Below are 18,889 nucleotides of genomic sequence, written 5' to 3'. Positions count from 1 at the left end.
GCCGCCTTCAGGCCAGTCCCTGGTGCCATCACCCCTATTTTAATCCCAGCCCATACTGGGGATCGGAGTTACAAGGACAGATTTGGTGCCACACAGACAAATTCCCTGGTAGAATGCATGCCCCACTGAGGTATATATTTTTAATTGATTGGCATGAATTTGAGGAACTCAAAAACAAGCCTGTCACATACTGTGAAAATACAGAGAACAAACAAACTACTCCACGGGCTCGTCAATAATGGCCTGTTTTCACCGAAAATAATATGCAGACAGAAATTGAGCTCAGATGTGTCTTGCATTTTTATTCCAGTAGCTCCTAGAGGGCTCTCCTGTGCCAGGCACTTCAAAGAAATCTCCGGTTTCATCCCTGAATAATTTACTATCCGCGCAGACAAGACAAAGAGCAGAGGGAAGCAGCGTGCACGGGAAGAGGCTTCCCGGCACGGGCAGCGTCTGTCTGTCCGGCGGCACCGGAAAATTGATGCCAACGTGAGTGTTCGGCTCAGTTGTCAGCCCCAGGCAAGTTTGGGGAGCAAGGGAGGGTGGGGATGTGCCCCGGGTCCTGCTCGATGGGCACCCAGGTCCTTGTAAGTCCCAGCTCTGGGTGAACCACCACAGGACACACATCTCAGTAGGATGTGGCCGCTACCACGCCGTGCAGCATCCCTGCATCGCTCAGGGCTCCGAGAGCTGCTCTCCTCCCTAAAGCTCTGCTGGGAAGCTGCCGAACTCCGGAAAGAGAGCACTTCACATAAAAATATTTCATCCAAGAATAAAACCTCATATACAAACACATCAAAGGAATGGAGCAGAACGGCACCAGCCATGTCCCTTGTCCTGTTTTCCCCCCAAGCCTGGACCACCTTCTGCCCCTGGAGCACAGCCCTGCTGTGTCTCAAGGGACTGCAAGCTGCTCACTGCTGGTGTAAAGCGGTGCTGAGCAGGATGCTGCGAGGTTTGGAAGGTCCCTGATGGACCTGAGAGCAGTGAGCGCTGGGGAAGCAGCTGGCACCCAAACCACAGCGCCTGGGCAAAGGCACCCATGGTTCTGTGTTCAGCTTTCTACCACCAAGTGTTATTTTTGCTTCCTCTTGTTTTAGCAACCAAACGAAGCAGCCAAAGTACTTGCCAAGTTTGAAAGTATAGCCAAAAAAAAAAAAAAAATTAAAACAAAAGAAAGAAATGTACAAAAGGCTTTAAGTGGCTCCTCAAGTCTTCCCATCCACTCGTCCTGAGGCTCCGCGCTGTGAGGTGCTGCAGGGCAAATCCCAGGAGCATCAGCTCATGTCCCTGCACCAGGAGGGCTGGACTTGCAGCCACAGTTTTGGTCCATATGCCTTGATCTGATCGGAGAGGGCAGAAAAAGGAGCCCAAACCCCACGTGGATGCCAAAACACAGGCAGAGCTCCTGTGCCAGAGAAGCCTGCACTCACAGGGCGCTTACATCCTCGCGTGGATGGCCAGGGACCGGTGCTGACAGGCAAATTGATGGCAGCAGTGATGGGGAGGGAAGGGGGGATGCTGCGGCCCCACGGCCAGGGGTGGGCAGAGAGCAGCGCCGCGCTCAAAGCAGGCTCATGGGCACACCGGAGCCCTGCTGGGGCTGTCCATGGAGGCTGGCTGGCTGAGCGACTCCTTCTGGCACTCTGGCATGCCGTTACCCATCTTCTCATCATCTGTCTGCAGCTGCAAAAGGGCAAAAGCTCTGCCTGGGCTCGTGGGTGCCAATCCCTCCGCTGGCGAGGGACAAGGGACCCACAGGCTTGGCTCGAAGCACGGGACCCCAAGAAAGCCCAGTGAAGACCTGTCTGACCATGCCCCTTGCTCCAGGGTTGTGTCTCTCACTCTGGGGTCTTGTCCAGCTCCTTGCTTGGTGCTGGAGCCCCTGAGGGGGAGAGAGCCATGAGTGCCCACTCACCTGGGCCATAGCCTGGATGGTGGAATAGATGGTTTTGGAGGTCTCCACACCAGGGGTCGGCATCCTGTTTGGCTCCCCTCGCTGCGCGTTAGAGGAACTCTGCGGGTGCACCTGGGAAAAACGTTTTAAAAAGCGTTGCCAGGGCTGGGAGTTGGCAGAGGGATCTCAAAGCCTGGGAGAGCCGAAGCAGCTTAGTGAGGGTGGGGGGCAGAGACCCTGCAGAGGCACTGGGAAGTGCAGGCGGCGGCTGCGGCCGTGCCAGCTGCTTTTGGGCAAGCCCCAGCGCTGGCATGTCCCCCTTCAAGTTCCCAGGGGGAAATAACAGACAAAGCCAGGGGGTGCCCAGCTGCTGTCCTTCCTCCCCATCCCCGCCACGTGGCTCCCAGGCCATCCCCCTCCCATGAAGGGACCCCCCAGCTGCACAGCCCGGTCTGGCACAGGATGGGGATGAGCCTGCGTGGACTCACCTGCTGGGAAGGGCCGATTTGGGCATACACCGTCATGCACTCCGGGCTGGCCTCTGCAAGGAGAAAAAAGCGGCAGGGCAGCGAGGGAGAAGGCTGCACAGCTGGGAAGGGGCTGCAGTGGACCCCCCTGCATCACCCGCGGGGCTGCTGGGATACTGGTCCTCACACAGGGCTGGAGGGAATCCCAGCTAAAAGGGTGCCAGGGTGGGGTGAAATCCCAACCACGCAGGGGCTGCAGCACCCGGCAGCCCCTTGGAGCTGCTGGAGGTATTGGCTGGGGGGCAGGGTCGAGGTATCGCATCGCTTCTCATCCCAGCATCCCTCCTGCCCCAGCCACTGCGGGAGCGGGGCGCTTGCTTCCAGCTCAAAGGACAGCAGCCGAAGGGACTTGCCGGTGAAAATCAGCTTTTTCTATTTAAATGCCAGATCCCCAGCTGCTTTCTGAGGGTGATACGCATTTGTCTCTCCTTCATACTTCCCCACCATTGCAGCAAGCGTTAGCATCAGCTCATCCTTTGGCTCATCGAACAGAGGAGGGGAGAGAGGACTTAAATCCTTCATAATCCCATTTTGGGGTCAAAATTTCAGTGCTCCTCATTTGAAGTGCTGCTGCCAGCCCCAGAGAGGAACAGCCGTGCAGGCTTCAGCTTGTGCGGAGAGGAGCACTTCAGGGAGAGGATTTGCCCATGGTTCCCAATAGAAGAGCTGGATCCAAATTATCAGCCAGGAGGAGCCCGTAGTCCTGGTGCTGGGTGCATCCCGACATCCCGCTCAGGCAGATGGAAATGCAAAACATGAGGCAGGAACTCCCCCGTTTGTGCCAGCTTTATTTTAGCTTATGGAAACAACCAAGAAGTCAGCATATAAAAAAAGAGAGATTTCTTCTGGGCATTAGCTCAGTTATAGTAGCGATGGGCACGGCACATCCCATAACAAAACAGCCCTGAACATCAGGGAGAGGATGCAGAAACTGGTCCAGCGGTCTCTTCTTCCACCCGGTTTCTCAGCCTGAACCCCTGAGTTTAGCAGAACTGATCCCAAAGCGATGCCAAGGGTGTGCATCAGCCCCAGCGGCCCCATCACGCCGCTCCATCTCTCCCAGGAGCCTCTCATCTCTCCCCCAGCCACCTTTCCCTGGCAGGCAGAGGCTGCTCCAGCTGCACATGATGCTACAGGGGGGTTGTTTCTGGCCATGGGGCACACAAGTCCTCATCACTTGTCTCTGCCCCCCACAGTTGTCTCTTCTAAGCTCTTATCTTTGCTTGCTTTGGTGATCTCCCAGCTGTGCTCCCGGCTTTTTCTTGGGCTGGCACGAAGTTTTCCAATGACAAACTGGGGGAGAGTGCAGCTTCAGCCACCACGACATCGTCTGGGATCGTTCCCTTTCACCTGCCTCTGTGTGGGCAGGATGGGGGTTTGAGGAGGTGTTGGGGTCCCACGAGTCAGGTACGCTCTGGGACCAAGCCACAGCCCTGAATTATTTCCTCTTGATCTTAATGTGAGCGGGTTATTCCAACTAGGTAAAAAGGGGGGGGGGGGGGGGTGGTGGGGGTGGGGATGGTTGGGGGAGCCCCAAAGTCCTACCTGTGTTCACAGCCTCTGCTGCAGGCAAACGGAAGATCCTCCAGCCTGGGGGAGAAGGGACACGGGGCTCTGTCAGCACAAGCAAACCCTGTGCAGCACCCTCAGCTCCCACCGCTGCAGCCCCCAGGTCAGGTCCTCCCCCCTCAGGTCCCACCTCCTTCGTGCCAGCTCCACAGGGATGGTTACCCGCAGGTGAAACAGCTCACCTTTGGATTTACAGTGGATCACAAAGATAACCACGGCTAAAAGCACCAAGGCTCCCATCACCGCTGCGGCCAGGATTCCAGCCTGCCCACTAGAGTAGGTACCTTGAAAGAGAAGAAGGTCAAGTGACAACATCCCAAAACGTATCTGCCTCTTCCCAGCATCAAAGCTGGAGGAAACATCACGTCACTGCTTCAGCATCCCACCAAGCCCCCCCCCCTCCTTCGCAGGGACCCTTAGTTCCCGGTAACACGGTCTAACATGGAAAGGTGACACGCTGCACGAGGACGAGTGGCTTTGCAGACAGAGCAGCATCAGGGACTCCCACCCCAGCCCCTCCATGGCCACAGCTGCCCCCACCGATGTCTCTGGCCTCTGGGGACCTCACGGGTGGCTTTTGAGAGGGGAAACCCCACCGTGGGCTGGGGGCAGCAGGTACACGGAGCCACGCTCCCACCTCCAGCCCATCCTTGGCTCTGCCTTGCTATTGCATGGATTGATTCGATGCTCCCAGCCCAAGCCAGGACTTTGGGGGGGACACCACCTTTCCACAAATTCCCCAGGTGACAAAGACAGCGCAGGGATGCTGAGGGCACTGCCCTGACAGCCTGAATATCCCCCGCAAGCTGTTTTGGGAGGAGATGGACTGTGCTGGGCTCAGGCTCCCCATCTCCCCCTCGCCAGCCATGGGGGTCCAGGGTGGCTGGACGCTGTTAGCGAGCTCAGGCACACTCAGACACTGAAGAGCGAGGCCAGACACGGACGGGTGGTTGGGAAGCTCACCAGTGCTGGGAGGGTGGGCTGTGCTTTCTGGCGGCATGGCGAGGGGAGAGAACAGGGAGAGAGGTAAGTGCTTCTGCCGAGGGTCCGCATTTCTCCCTTTGCATGCCAAGGCACAGCTCTGGGGAAAGCCAGAGCCACTGGGAGCAGGATACAACCCACCCCCACCACCCATACCTGCATCTTCCCACGGCTGTTACCTGTGCAGATGGCAGCGGGTGAGATGACAGTGGTGTTGTGGCTGCTGACGGGGTTTCGTGCCATGCACGTGAGTGGCAGCAGCTCCTCACCCAGCGACGGCTCCTCCACCACCACCGTGGACCCCTTCCTCCACAGCCCATCCCCCGTGTCCCAGGCGTAGGAGACGTTGCTGGAGTCCCACACGGTACAGCGCAGGGTGTAGTAGCAGCCGCTGGCTGAGCAGTTCTTCTCCAGGCAGGTCACCGCCGGCTCCACCAGCTCCCCTGTGGGAAGCAGGGGGCTGTCAGGACATCCCCAACCCCCTGGTTTAGCACAAAGTGTAGGGGAAAAGGAAAAAGGCCACCACCGAAAGGCACTTACTGTACACGTGTAGGGTGAAGGTGGTTTTTGCCTTCGAGGTCTTTGCGGTGTAGGCACCACTGTCATCCATCCTCAGCTGGGAGATGGTGAGCGCGCTGCCGGTCATGGGGAAGGCCAAGCGTGGCTTGTAGTTGTCATCAAAAAACGTGGGTTTAGGTGGATTGCCAATTTCCACAGTCACTATGACATCGTTGTGAAAGCTCCAGGCCACGGCTTTTCCATCCAGGCTCTGGAGGTGGAAGGTGACGGACTTGCCCACAGTCCCAATCACCTCTTCCCCTTCACCGTCACACGCTGGGGAGAGAATCCGGGCTGAAGACAGCATGCCCGGGGCGGGGGGGGGGGAGGGATGGACGGACGGACGGGACGACACCCAGCAAGCTTGGGGGCTGGCTGCTGGAGAAGGGTCCTTGGCCGAAAGAAGAGCCTTGCTGTACTGCGATCACACAGCGTGATGCCACGGACAGGCTGATCTATAGGGGCCCGGAGCCCCCCGTGTTGTCACACACAGCACCTCTGCTCAGCTACAGACGAAGCTGTAGCATCATCAGATGGTTTGGGACTTTTAAGTGCCGTTTAGTCCCACCCTCTGCCACGGCTGGGACACTTTCCACTAGAGCCAGCGCTCAGAGCCCCATCCAACTTGAACTTGAGTGTCTCCAGGGACAGGGCACCCACTGTGAGGGGTCTCACCACCCTCAGTGCAACAGATTTCTCCCTGGAGCCATCTCCTCTCCAGGCTGAGCCCCCCAGCTCCCAGCCTGGCCACCCAGCAGAGGGGGTCCAGCTCTCGCCTCTGTCCGTGCCCATCTGAGGACCCCAGAGGAGGACGCGGTGCTGCGGGCGGGGGGGGATCTTACCAGAGCAGAGCAGGAGAATCCCCCACCTCGACCCACTGGCCATGCTGCTGGAGATGCAGCCTGGGATTTGGTGGCATTCTGGGCTGCCAGCACACATTGCTGGCTCCCCCGAAGCCTCTGGGGTATCCCTAGGGCTGAGGATGCACACTGGACCACCGATGCTGGATGCAGAGGGCACTAAGGAACCGCTCCGTCATGAGGTGATTGCAGAAATTAGGGGATTCCTTTTTATTTTAAATAAACTAATTGTCTCTGAGGCTCTAGGCTGAGGTCCCTCAGCAGGACCTGTGCTTTCACATCCCACAAGGGCTCATGAGGTGAGCAGCACCAGGCTCCCCTGCAGCTACCAGACACCCACACTGCTTCCTATGTGTGAAGGCAGGGCAGAAGGAAGAAACAGAACTTTGAGGTGCAAAACAGAAGTGCAAGGAGAAGCTTGCAACAGCTCAGAAATGTCAGGAAGATTCCCTTTCATCACCGCACCAAAAGGCCAAGTTATCTACATGAGCAAGCAAGAGAAGAGATGGCTTCTTCCCCAGACAGGCAGCTGCTTCTCCACTCTTCTGAGAAGGAGGAGATTTCCCTTTTATTTTGGCTGCTTCCCTATTTAAAAATCAGTGCTGTCCAGTCTGGGCTGGGGACAAGGGTTTCTCCCCAGCTCCTGGAAAGCAAGCTGATCCTGGCTTCGCTGGGCAGCCAGACCCCACAATTGTCACCTCCCCAGGGCTCTGCATTTCTGGTCCCTGCTGCCTGACACTATGGGGTCAGCTCCAGGACATCAAGAACACACATCGACCACGCAAAAGCTGGTTGGGGAGATAAACTTGAAGAAGGAAATTCTGTTGAAACAGCAGACGAGAGTGCTGGAAGGCTCATCCGGTGCTAAACGCCCTCGCGGCTGCCGGGAGGGGGCTGGGGCAGAGCCAGCATCCCTGCCCCTTTCCCCTTTCCAGAAGAGGCAGAAAGCGCCTCCAGTTCCAAACGGCCCTAAATAACCCACAACAAAACCGCAGAGCACACAAAAAAAAAAAACCAAACTCAGAGACAACACACAGGGAAGCTCCCTGAACGTGGAGTAGAGCAGAGGACTCAGTGGCTGGTGCACATCTGGCAGCAGCTGGATGGAGACTGAACCAGAACCGAGACCTGATGCATTCCCTCGTTAGCAGGGGGGGAAGCAAACGACAGCGGGAGACCAGCGTTGGGTCATGCTGAGCATCTTTCACCCTGGCTTGCCCAACATCCTTGGGACGAACTCCATTCCCGCAGAGCTGCACCTGCACCACTGGTCACACACGCCAGCCTTGCCTCTGCTCTCCTGCGAGCCCCTAAACCCACCCCGAGCCCTCGTGGGCTCCATCCCTTCCACCACTGAGGGAAAATGAGCACCTCGCACTTACTTGCTTGGTGGAGGAGGAGGAGGGGGAGCAGCAGGCACCGAGACACATCCATGGACACGTGGCACGTAGAGAGGAGCTCCCTGCACCCAGCATCTACTACATAAATTGTGGCAGAAAAAGGAAACTCACGGCGCCTGCGCACAGGCGGCTTTCCACCCCCCAGCTGCGCGGGTAGCGATACGGGGGTGCTCTATCAGGGAGCCGTGACATCAGGCCATTACCACAAGGAGGGCAACAAAGGGGATGAGTCCACCCACATACAGTGAAACCTTGAGCTGGAAAACTCCATTTCCAAGCAAAGATGAGTGGGGCAGCTGGGACAAAAAGCATCATCATGGCTGGGCACAAGTGTCCCAGCTCCTCCACAGAACCAGCCCTTGTAGGGGGTTCGTGTGACCCCTACACGAGGGATATCGTGGGTCAGCACCCAGGAGCACACTGGTGCCCATGGACCGATGTCACCAGCACATCCTTCATGAGGTGTTCCAGCACAAACAAACTAGTAGGCCGTCATCAGTCAGATGCTACAGTCCGTGCTGTTTCTCCTTACTCCAGAGGTCAGACCACACTGCTCCTCCTCTGTCTGACCACCTCTCCCACAATCCTCAGGGATATTTAACTGCTTAGCGGGAAGAGCTACAGCTGCACATCGTCCATGTCCATCAACCCACTGCCTTCAAGGCAAGGCCACAGATGCATATTATCAACACTAATCAACCCACTGCCTTCATTCCTCTACAATGAGGGATGCTAAGACCCCAACTCCACCCCCCCTAGACAAGACAGTTAAACGACAGCTGTAGGGAAAGCAACCACTTCCCCAATTCAGGTTATTCTGGGAAGTAGCATGACACTGGCATCATACTGAAATTCAGGTGGGGGAAGTGTGCTGGACCAGCTGGGAATGTGGGGCACAGGGACCAGCATAGGGCACAGGGACCAGCATCGTTGCTCAATCCGGAAGCACCAGTATCACTGAGCTGTCTAAAAACAGCTCCTCTCTTTCACCACACCCCAGTGGGGGAGGGAGGACGAGAGGCACAAACACCCCTGGGGACAAGTCACCCCGTAAGTCCCTTGGAGTCCGTCACCTGGGAGTCTGCAGCATCACAGCTCGATGCTCCTCTGCAACGGCAATATTCGCATTTTTACTCGAGTTCTTCCCCACATCGAGCATCTGTGGTCCCCTGGCAGCCGTGGGGCCAGCCACGACGCCTGGCTGCCCACCGCGGCGGCACATCACAGGGTGCCCCAGCATTCGGCAAGGACCAGCACAGGTAGCACTGGGCTCCATCCTGCACCCAGAGCCAGGCACAGCATTTGGAGCATTTACACCACTTCAGAGGTGCAAGGACCAGCGTGACTTTGCCCTTCCATTGACCTTCCTACTCTTCCAGGGAAGGAGTTACTTTGCAGGCAGACTTTTCCAAGGAAGAAGCTCAGCTGATTTTCTACAGTAACAAAAGGAGGAAGCTAGAAAGGTCCAAAACACCAATTTCTTCCCGCCCCCAGCAAAGCCTAATCCAGCCCCTGACACAATCCTGAAGCAAACCTTTCCAAAAGGCTCTACTGTAAATTTATTTTCCTTTTCCTTCACAGCAGCACGTGAGATCAGACCTGCTGCATGAGCTGAGTTATGCTGGGGTTATAAAATGGCTCAGACTAGGATGGGGAGGGGGTTGAAAGTTTTTTGCAGCCCTAGTCCCTTATCCAGGCCACCTCCAGCATCCCCCTTGCTGGGTATTTCTGCAGGGAAGTCAGGAGCTGCTGCGGGCAGGGGCTGCCTCCCCCTCTCAGCCAGAAATTCAGCTTTAAATAGTCCACCTGGAAGAACCTCCCCTGTTCCTGTAGTCATCGGTGGAAAAGGATGGGGATGGAAAAGTGCGGTGGGACACGGCTGCTTCCCCAGGCGCGGGTTGCCGGTGCCCCCGGCGCAGGGCAGGGCTCAGCCCCGAGGGGATTGCAAAACTGTCTTTGAACCGAGTTTCATAACCGGTTGTGGAGCAGAGGTTGAAAAAAACAAACAAAAAAAAATGCTTCTTATTTTTCCCACTGCTACATTGAAGCCACGTCCCCATGCGTCATCGGTGTCACCAGCTGCCATGAGCTGGGGGCTCCCTCTAGTGAATCTGGGGCCACGGGATGAGGCTGTGGGGTGAAAACCCACGGGGCAGGGATGGGGTTGGGGTCCAGACCTACTCCAGCCACACTTCCCAGTGCTGCTGCACCAACTCTTTCCCTCCGAGGTGCCAGTTCTCTCTCTCTCGCTCATGCCCGGCTGCAGGGTCGTACCCAGAGCCCCTCGACCTTCTCCCGGTGCTTCAGCATCTTGCTGGCTGCCCTGAGCTGTGACCTGGTGAGATTTCATGCCTTCCTTCAGCCCTGCTTTCCTCCTCCATCCCTCACCTCCGTGGCTGTTGTCACAGCCCCAGCTCAATTCGGTACGGGTTGGCACATGCCGGAGGGGTTTGCCCCAATTCCCAAGTGATGAGCAGGGTTTCCTCCAGCTGGGAATGGGGATGTCGGTGGCCAGTGAGCAGAGGCTGGGCTGCTGCCTGCTGCCGGGAGAAGTTCAGGCCATGGGCATCATCACGCTGGCATAAACAGTCATGGGCTCCTTGTCGGGGCTCTGCAAAAGAGTGGGGAAGCAGAGGGGTCGGCGAGGTGCCTGAGCTGGGGGGGCTGTGGGTCATCCCACAGCGATGCCCAGACAGGGTGAGGACTGGGGAGGGCAGGCACCCTTACCTGTGAGAGGGGTGCATGGCCCTGCGGGGCAGGCGGCTGTGTCAGGGGGCTGCGTGGGGCATGGGGGGCTGTGCCGGGGGCCAGGGCCATGTCTGGGGGCAGGCCAGTGGCTGCAGCATAGATGGTGGTGCAGGAGGGGTGCTCGGCGGCAGCGGGGCATTTCTGCTTCTGCATGGAGGGCGAAGGATGAGCAGCGGCAGGCAGCTTGCTGGGGGGGCCTTCCCTCCCTCCACCCTACAGGCACCCACCGATTCTTCCCCAGTTCGCATTGAGCAGGATTTGGCCGGGGGGGGGGCCACACCACACAGTCTGTCCCCAAAGCCACTCTGGGATGCTGGGGGTTGGGGAAGCCACCGCATTGCCAGTGATTCCCAAATTAACAGCGACCAGGCTGACCCCAGCAACAACAGGGATGGGTGACCCCAGTGAGCCCACGGCCACCCCAGTCCCCCCCAACCACAATTTCACCCACTCCTTCGCCAGTCACAGGGACGAGTTGATACCCAGTGGCCAAAGCCCATCACTGAGCGTGCTGCAGACCAGCGAGGAGGCACCCAGCAACCACCCAGAGCTTTGGGTGCTGCCTCCTGAGGTCAGGATGCTGCAGTCAGAGACCCCTGCCCACCCAAGAAACCCTGGCAGCATCGTGCCCACCCTCCCTGCTGGCTGCAGTGCTTGGGGTCCTGTAGCATTTCCAGGGCTAAAGGAGCATTTTTCCCCTGTGCACCGAGGCTGTCTGGGGTCGTGCTGGTCATGGCTCACCTGCACCCGCTGCACTTGGGAGTAGATGGTGTGCACCGCATTGTTCTCGGCGAGCGGCGACTGCTCCTGCTCCCGGCCAGCTGCGAAGGGATAAACAAGTCACCGAGCTGGGAGGGGAGCAGGGACCTGGGGAGGGATCCCGGTGCTTTGCCAGCCACAGCCGAGGCACGGTGAGGTGAGCCCATGCTGGATCCCTTCCCAGCACGGTGCTCCCTGGCTGGACCCTGCTGCATCCCTATCGTTGCAGCTGCCTGGCCGCGGTCAGAGGATTTCTGGGCACCACAGGGTCAGTTTTGCAAATTTGTCACTAGACAGGGAACGGGAAGGGAGGGCACAGCCTGGATGAGGCGCTCAGAGAGATGGTGCTTGCTCTAATCTGGGCTGAGATCGTTCCATTCCCCTTGAGACTGCAGTATGATCTCAAGAGCCCATCATATGGGTAAAGCATTGGAGATCACGTGCTGGTACGTTTCTTTTTTTCTTTTTTTTCTTTTTTTTTTTTTTTTTTTTTAAGCTGGTTTCCTTCCTGCCTTTGGCTCTCTGCTTCAAAAGAAACACATTTAACACTTTCCCAAGGGCAAGGGTACTCTGTAGACGAGGTGCCCGCCCAGCCCCTGGGTCTGTTCACCGGGATGGTTGGGGGCAACTTCTCCCCCCGACAAGGCCCACCCCAGCTGAGGACCACCAACCAGCCCAGCACCCTCCCTCGCAGCACTCACCCATGGGCATGGCCAAATGGGTGGCCACGAAGGCACCGATGAGCACGATCACTGCAGCGATGGGCAACACCACCAGCAGCACCAGATGCTCCCTCCTCAGCCCGGCACTGCCTGAGATGGGGGGCAAAGAGGGGAGGGGGTCAGCCACCGGCCCTGGGCTTCGAGGTCACCCAGAGCTGAGCAGAGTGGGCTGCTAAAATCTTTCCCCTGCTCATCACCTCGTTTGGGCTGATGATTTGAATAGAACAGGAAACAAGGGGGCAGGAAATGCTTCTTTAGAATGGAGCTCTCGCTAACCTCCTCCAGACCACAACAGTCAGCGAAAAACCTGCTGGGGGCCAGATCAGGGCCAGATAAAGCCCTAAAAACGTCTCCGGTGGCTTTATGGGGGCCTGCGGGGAGGCAGCCCCCCTGTAAAATGCCCTTGCACAGCAGGTACACTGGGAGAGCGCCCTGGGACAGAGCTCCGCAGCTCCAGCCAGGTTCCCACCCCCAGGAAGCTCCTGGGTTGGCCCTGCTCCCACCCCACAGACAGTGACACCTTGCAGGGGTTGTCCCCCAGTGCAAGGGGGTGAGAAACAAGCCCAAAACCCCCTTGGAGCATCTCATTTCAGCATCTCCCTTTTCCTAAGCCAGAGTCCCAACCGTTTTCCCCAGAGGGATCTTTTCCCAGCACAAGTCACTGTGAGAGCCCCAGCAGAGGGGTGACTTCATCCGCGGGTCCCCAGGGAAAGGGGCAGCCACCACGCTGCCCAGCCCCAGCAAAAGTCCCCCCAGGTCACGAGGTGTGCTAAAAAATCCCGGTGAGAAAGAGTGTGACTTTTAGCCCGAAGGGGAAGTTGTCCCTGGGTTTTTAACACCCCCAAACCACCCAGCAGATTAGTCTCATGCATTTAAAACGAGCCCTGAGCAGCGGTGCGGGCAAGCGGGATGACCGAGCCGGCGGTGGAGGCAGGCAGGCAGCCAGCATTTACAGAAAGGGCTGGGCAGGTGACGCAGTGGCCACTTTTCTTGCCAAAAGGCTCCTTTGGGGCTGCCAAAAGCAGCATGAAATTCCCCCTGCCCAGTAAGAGCAGGACCGGGAGGCTGGAGGGAGCCAGGTCAGCAACTGGGGACTTACCTCCTTGCTCATAGCTGCACTTGGAGGAGTTGAAGACGATGACCCGGGTGCTGATGGGGTTGCTGGCCGTGCAGGTGCAGGGGATGCTTGTGTTCTGCAGCGGGTAGGAGAGGTGCAGGAGGCTGCCGTTGTGGGAGCAGAGCTGCGAGATGCTGCTGTCCTGGCTGCCCCAGCTGTAGGAGATGCTGTCCCCTCGCGCCGCCGTGCAGTTGAGGGTGATGGTGCAGCTGCCGTTAGCCGGTACCTGGCTGAGGATCTGGATGCTGGGATCAGACACTGGCTCTGGGGAGAGGGAGGGAGGGGACAAAGGTTTGTGTCTGGAGAAGGATGAGAACGTTGCCTTGGCCACTGCCTGGGAAGTCCTGCTGGCATCTCCTAAATCCCCGGAAGATGGAGAGGAACCAGTCTGGCCCCAGACTCACTGCAAACAGCATTAGAAAGGGGCACGGGCTTCACACCCGAAGGCTCCTTGGGGTACCCATACAGGGCTGCAAGGGGGTCCTGGACTCACTTCAGCATCCTGACACCAGAGTGGCCATCCTCCACCCACCTCCCAGACCTGCTCCCAGCATCCAACAGGGTCCTCCCGAAGCAGCGTGTCTCACCATACACCTCCAGCTGTATCTGCCAGACTTTCTCCTCCGGCCCCTTGCTGACAATGTACTCGTAGAGCTGCCCGTCCTGCCGGCTGGTGTTCAGGATCTCCAGGGAAAAGTTCAGTCTGTGGAAGAGAGCTCGTCCCTGCATGTAGTTGGTGTAGTTGCCATCCAAGTACTTGAGCAGGACGAGTTTCCTCTGCGGGTCCTCCGTGTCCCGCTTCCAGACAGCCTCTCCAAAACGCAGGGTGAGGTCCTGGAGGTCGGGGGGGATCTGCAATGTCGTCGCCTTCCCCAAGGTGCCCAGCACCATCTCCCTCGCCCCATGGCCCATGCCTAGAGAGCGGAGAGAAGGGCTGAGGCAGGCAGGGAGGCATGGGGGGGGGCTCAGAGCGACCATCCCCCTCCCCATCCCTGCTCTACCAGAGGAAGGCAGATGCCCACAGGGCTGCAGAAGCCGGTGACAGCATCAGACCAACCCTGGTAATCCGCAGACTGGAGGCAGCTTGGGTTGTACGAGATAATCTGTTCAATTTTCAACTGATTTATCTATCTGCATTTTCACGCTCGGGGTTATCCACCACATCCTGTGCCAGCGATTGCTGGCAGGGGGGAACACACACTACACAGCAGGGCTCAGCGTGAGCTCTGCCCCATTCTCAAGCCACAGGACCACCCCCAGAACCAACAGAGCGACCCCCAGCCCTCAGCCCCACATCCTGGACCCCCAAGGATGCGAGTCAAGAACTCAGCTCAGCAGCCAGAGGAGGAGCGTTGCCTTCCTTTGCTCTTCCTCCCCACTCCTGCCTTCCCAGAGCAAAGCAAGAGAGTTTGTTTGCATCAGCCTCAGCATTCCCCCATGTCGGGCGCTGCTGTGCATGATGGCCAAATCCTGATTTGAGATTCTGGGTTTTCTGTTGGCACAGCCAGCCAGCATGGTGAAACATCACCCCATGGAGCAGGGCTACTTCCAGCAGGGGAAGGCACTTGTGGTCCAGGTCTGGTGGTGATGCTGGTCCTGGGAGAAGGGTGCTGGCAGTGGTAGGACCAGCCTGGAGAAGTCCCGGTGACACCAGAGCAGTCCAGAGGGGAGCGATGTACGGTGGCTCTTGGCCAAAGCCTGCAGCTTGGTGCACGTCAGGGCATCCACCTCCCGCGAGCGCCTCAGCTCCAGAGACCTTCAGTGGGACTTTGTAGGAATTGCAGCCCCCTGGAACTGGGCTCGGGAGTAAATCCCAGGTTGTCCTACTGGTCAACGTGGTCCCAGGTGTGCATCTTGGTGGCCAAGGAAAAGTGCTCTTCAGAAGAGAGGTGCAGGTATCTCCCACACGTCCCAAAGCATCTCAACCACCTGGATTTCCTGGAGAGCACATGGGGGCGTCTTCTCCCCCAGACCCTTTCCTGTCTTTTGCTGTAAGGCAATGATTCATGTTTGCCCTCATCACTGGGCAAACAAGTTTGTTTTTGTAGGAAACAGCGTGGGGAGAGGTGCCAGCTCAGCGCTGCTGCCAGCCATCGACAGTGGGAGCATGGAAGGGCCCCCCCCCCGGCATCACCCCCATGTTTTCTACCAACTTCTTTCCAGCAGGGTGAGGCTTTGCCCCAGAGAGAAAAAGAAAACGGGGGGGGGGGGGGGGGGGGGGGGCAGGGGGGACACGACACCTACCCCAGAAAAATAAGTCGGGGGAGGCCCAGGTAAGCCCAGTAGCCGCCTCTCCTGCAGCAACATACAGTTCCAGTAAAAACCACAGACCTCTCCCCACCACCACCTCGAGTGCCATGGCTTAGTTTTTCCCCCTCAGTGGCACAAAACACAGCAGTTTCTGAGCTCTCCCCGTGAACTGCATCTCCCCACCACCAAAGCAGCCATGCGGACACGACTGTCACCCCACAGAAACTCCACAGTCCAGCTGACCCAGTCCATCACCCATTTTTTCGCCAATACATTTACTGTAAAGCCCAGCACTCAGACGGATGCTGTATTTTCTCAGCAACGTGTATTTTTGATGCAGCGGTCAGGCTCCTCATTAATCACCAAATGGAAAAGCCCTTTTTACATCACATGAGAAAAACCCTCCGCTCTGGCAAACAGCATCTCCTTTGCTGGGAAGACAGGTCAGCGGGAGCAAGGCTGCGGGAGGAGGGATGTAAAGGGGACGGAAAGTGTCAGTGCCGAAGCTCAGCTGGAGGGAGGCAAGCGATCCGTGTTGGAACAGCATTAGATCCAGAGCAGCCCCACATCAGGTATTGGGCCCGTGGGACTTTTGGTGTGCTGGCCAGGCAGAAAAGCCCGGCGGGGGTTTAAAGGCAGGTATTCGAGTAACTGCGAGCCAGCAGAGCCGAGGAGAAACCCCAGCGCAGCAAGGGCTCTGGTTTCCTGGCCAAGCCCTTTGTTTTACACCCAGCAGCTCCACAGATGCAGTGGCAGAGGGGTTATGGGGCCGTGGGGACACACACAGTGTCCCCAGGGAAGAACAGCCATCAAGCTGGCACTGAGAAGGGGGTCAGGATTAGGCAGAGGTCCCTTTGCTCTGCTGGGGCGTCCTGACTCACCCCAGTGCTCTTGCAGGGGCTCAGTGCCACCAAACCCGATTTTGCAGCATCCTCCCATAACCATCAATGGGCTGGGAGGCAAGGAGCCCTGGGGAATCCAGGTGCTCCTCATTCCCTGACCAGCTGCTCTGGGCAGAGGATTTAGACTCATCCAGGACATCCTCCCCAGGAGATCACCCACAGCTGGCCAGGACTCTCCTGGCACCCAGAAAACAGGCACTGCCCCACTGCCACTCCCTTTCCACTCACCTTAAACACACTTTACTGCTCGGGTACCATCTCCCAGCCCACTGGCACCTCTTGATCCGAGACACTCAGTATCACGGAGCGAGACAATCCACCAAGGTCCTTCATCTCAAGTACCCCAGTTCACATCTGGTACTAAATTATTTGCTCGGCGTTATGAATACCCCATTAAAACACACGGTAGAGTGCTTCACTACTGCAGCTACACTTTCTCCATCACCGTCTTTGTTCATTCATCATCTTTTATTCTCTCCTCCCTCAGCCTGACTAGTAGGAGCGTATTAGGGATGCACCACGCATCCAGCTTGGAGTTGCAAGCCATTTATCTTCTATATGAATATTTATACTAGATCTGCCCGTCCACCCGGCACACAGCTCGCGATTTCTAAAGGTCTTAATATCTGACAAAAATTCCAAAACAATCCGAACCGAGGTATTTCACGGAGAGGAAAACATACATACCCCAAACACGGCCGAGAGAGATCAGCAGCCAGAGACACACGCTGCAGCCCATGTCTCTGTTCACCAGTCGTCTGCAGTGGAGTTAATTGTTGCTGGGCTCATTATAAGAACAGGTGTACTCAAATCAGAGACCTGCCCCCGGCCATGTGTTTCCTGTTTTTGGCTGAATTACTCTTTTTTTTTTTTTTTTTCTTTTCTCTTGAGTGGAAAGTATTCAAAGCACTGAGTTGTGCTGCTGAATGCTCTGCTGGAGACACCCCAAGAGACCTGCAGAAGGAAACGGAGCATCATTTTCTAGTTTGTACCAGAGCTGCATCATCCTGCAGTCTTTAACCTGACCCCAAAAGAAGAGGAAACAACCAGCAAAAAAGATAATTTCACATACAGTAACAGCTTCCCGGGGCTGTACAGAGCCTTCAAACCCTGCTACCACCACAGGGGTGGAGGCGGGTGGTGTGGCATCATCCCAGCTGCTTCTCCATCCGCATGCCACGGGGCTGGGACCCAGCACAAAGCCCACCCTGAGAGCCGGCGTGCACCAGCCTTTGCAGCCGCGATGCCCACTGCTGCAGGAAAGCCTCAAATATTCCAGCATTAATCCATATCCCTGCTTTGGCCTGCACAGGAGTTACAACGAGGAGGAGTATGGGTGGTCTTTAAAAACCGACTGAGGAAAAACCCACCCCTTGTTCCCAAGCTGAAGACTCAAGGGATTTGAGCCTGGACTTCAGTTTGCTCCTCTTCGAGGCCAGCCCCACCGCAAGTGCTCAGGGATGGGGATGGTCCCCCCCCCTGCCATGGAGGTCCCCCCCCTGGTGGGGATGGAGCAGGGACCACAGCTTCCTGTGCTCAGTGGAGAGCCAGGGATGGGGAGGATGGGGAAAACGCCACTCACTTGTTCCGCTGCTGGGAAGGGGTGAGAAAAGCTTGGTTGTTTTTGTGTTTTTAGTGGAATGAATTATTCACCTCCAGGGGATGCTCAGCCCGCACAGCTTGAAAATGGAGGAAGGGTTTTTTCCTATCGCTTTCTTCACATTCTCGTTGCTTTTTCTGGTTTTCGGAGAAGAGCGGAGGCGACGGCGCGAAGCAGGAATTCCTCCGCTGTTTTAAACCGACTGTGAGTGCTGGAAGGGTTAACTTAAATCCCACCACTTTTCAGTGGAGCCAGACTCCAAGACCTCTGCGAGTTTTGTTGCCTAAAACCACACTCAACCACCCCAGCATCCTGCCAGGCTGCTCCTTTCTGCTCCGAAAGCAACAGGCTGAGAAAAAAAAAACCAACCCACCAAACCATTTCCCAATAACCAGCAGTTTGTGCAACAGCTCAGCAGAGGGGGAAAAAAAGAAAAAAAGGACGAGGAAGGGCAGCACGAGGAATCCTTTTCTCACCCCATGCACGCACACAAGGAGCTTTGGGCTGAAACATGGCGGTTCCCACCAGCGGCAGCCGGCTCCTGGGTGGAGGACTTGGCCAGGGATGGAGTTGTGATCACCTTGGGGTATTTTGCAGATGAACAAGCTGCCCCGGCACAAATCCTGCTGGAAGGAGGTCTCCGGTGGACGGGCCCCACCGGCTTGGCCCCAGGGAGGGCACAGAGAAGACCATTGACCACAAACTGGTCCAGGAAAGGCATAAAAGCCTGATAGCACCCACGGGGCGCTACCACGCTGGGCTGACACCCACCAGGAGAAACACAGAAAATAGTTCAACATGCAAAACCATCAAGAAAAAATCCCTCCAAGAAGCACTTGGGGGCACAAAAATCCTCCTTTAACCAAACAGAACAATCCTAAAGCCTTTTACTGTCCCTATCAGCTCAGGCTGAAGTCTCCTGGCTGGAAAGGTGCCTGAGGTATGGCACCAAGCTCCGTGTTTGTTCCTCGCAGGAGGTTATACGCTGATGCTCAGCGG

At 57.1% G+C, this 18,889-nt stretch overlaps 2 protein-coding genes across 8 annotated transcripts; both read right to left on the bottom strand.

Moving 5' to 3' along the window:
- Positions 1 to 282: 282 nt before the first annotated feature.
- On the bottom strand, positions 283 to 8,949 carry LOC130141211 (SLAM family member 7-like). Of its 5 annotated transcripts, XM_056321961.1 has the most exons (9): positions 7,775 to 8,942; positions 5,515 to 5,808; positions 5,154 to 5,417; positions 4,957 to 4,983; positions 4,176 to 4,277; positions 3,970 to 4,014; positions 2,386 to 2,438; positions 1,919 to 2,029; positions 283 to 1,686 (listed from the first exon to the last, which is right to left on the bottom strand). In XM_056321961.1, exons 1-9 carry the CDS (start codon positions 7,824 to 7,826, stop codon positions 1,576 to 1,578), a joined length of 1,059 nt encoding a protein of 352 aa, XP_056177936.1. In that variant the 5' UTR covers positions 7,827 to 8,942; the 3' UTR covers positions 283 to 1,575. The 5 variants fall into 5 exon arrangements, with proteins under 5 accessions (XP_056177936.1, XP_056177937.1, XP_056177939.1 ...); XM_056321962.1 differs by lacking the exon at positions 4,957 to 4,983 and having other exon boundaries at positions 7,775 to 8,943; XM_056321964.1 differs by lacking the exons at positions 283 to 1,686; positions 1,919 to 2,029; positions 2,386 to 2,438 and adding an exon at positions 2,451 to 3,220 and having other exon boundaries at positions 7,775 to 8,949.
- A 384-nt stretch (positions 8,950 to 9,333) lies between these two features.
- On the bottom strand, positions 9,334 to 17,329 carry LOC130141210 (signaling lymphocytic activation molecule-like). 3 transcript variants are annotated; one of them, XM_056321959.1, is made up of 7 exons: positions 16,978 to 17,329; positions 13,726 to 14,052; positions 13,121 to 13,402; positions 12,001 to 12,111; positions 11,282 to 11,361; positions 10,520 to 10,687; positions 9,334 to 10,403 (listed from the first exon to the last, which is right to left on the bottom strand). In XM_056321959.1, the coding sequence occupies exons 1-7, from the start codon at positions 17,027 to 17,029 to the stop codon at positions 10,347 to 10,349; spliced, it is 1,077 nt and encodes a 358-aa protein (XP_056177934.1). In that variant the 5' UTR covers positions 17,030 to 17,329; the 3' UTR covers positions 9,334 to 10,346. The 3 variants fall into 3 exon arrangements, with proteins under 3 accessions (XP_056177934.1, XP_056177935.1, XP_056177933.1); XM_056321960.1 differs by lacking the exon at positions 16,978 to 17,329 and adding an exon at positions 14,140 to 15,330; XM_056321958.1 differs by lacking the exon at positions 16,978 to 17,329 and having other exon boundaries at positions 13,726 to 15,330.
- Between the last annotated feature and the right edge of the window lie 1,560 nt (positions 17,330 to 18,889).

Source organism: Falco biarmicus, chromosome 19, assembly GCF_023638135.1.
Source record: "Falco biarmicus isolate bFalBia1 chromosome 19, bFalBia1.pri, whole genome shotgun sequence".
In the NCBI taxonomy this organism is placed as follows: Eukaryota; Metazoa; Chordata; class Aves; order Falconiformes; family Falconidae; genus Falco; species Falco biarmicus.
Note: the sequence above shows the minus strand (reverse complement) of the source record. Positions and strands in the feature narration are given on the sequence as shown.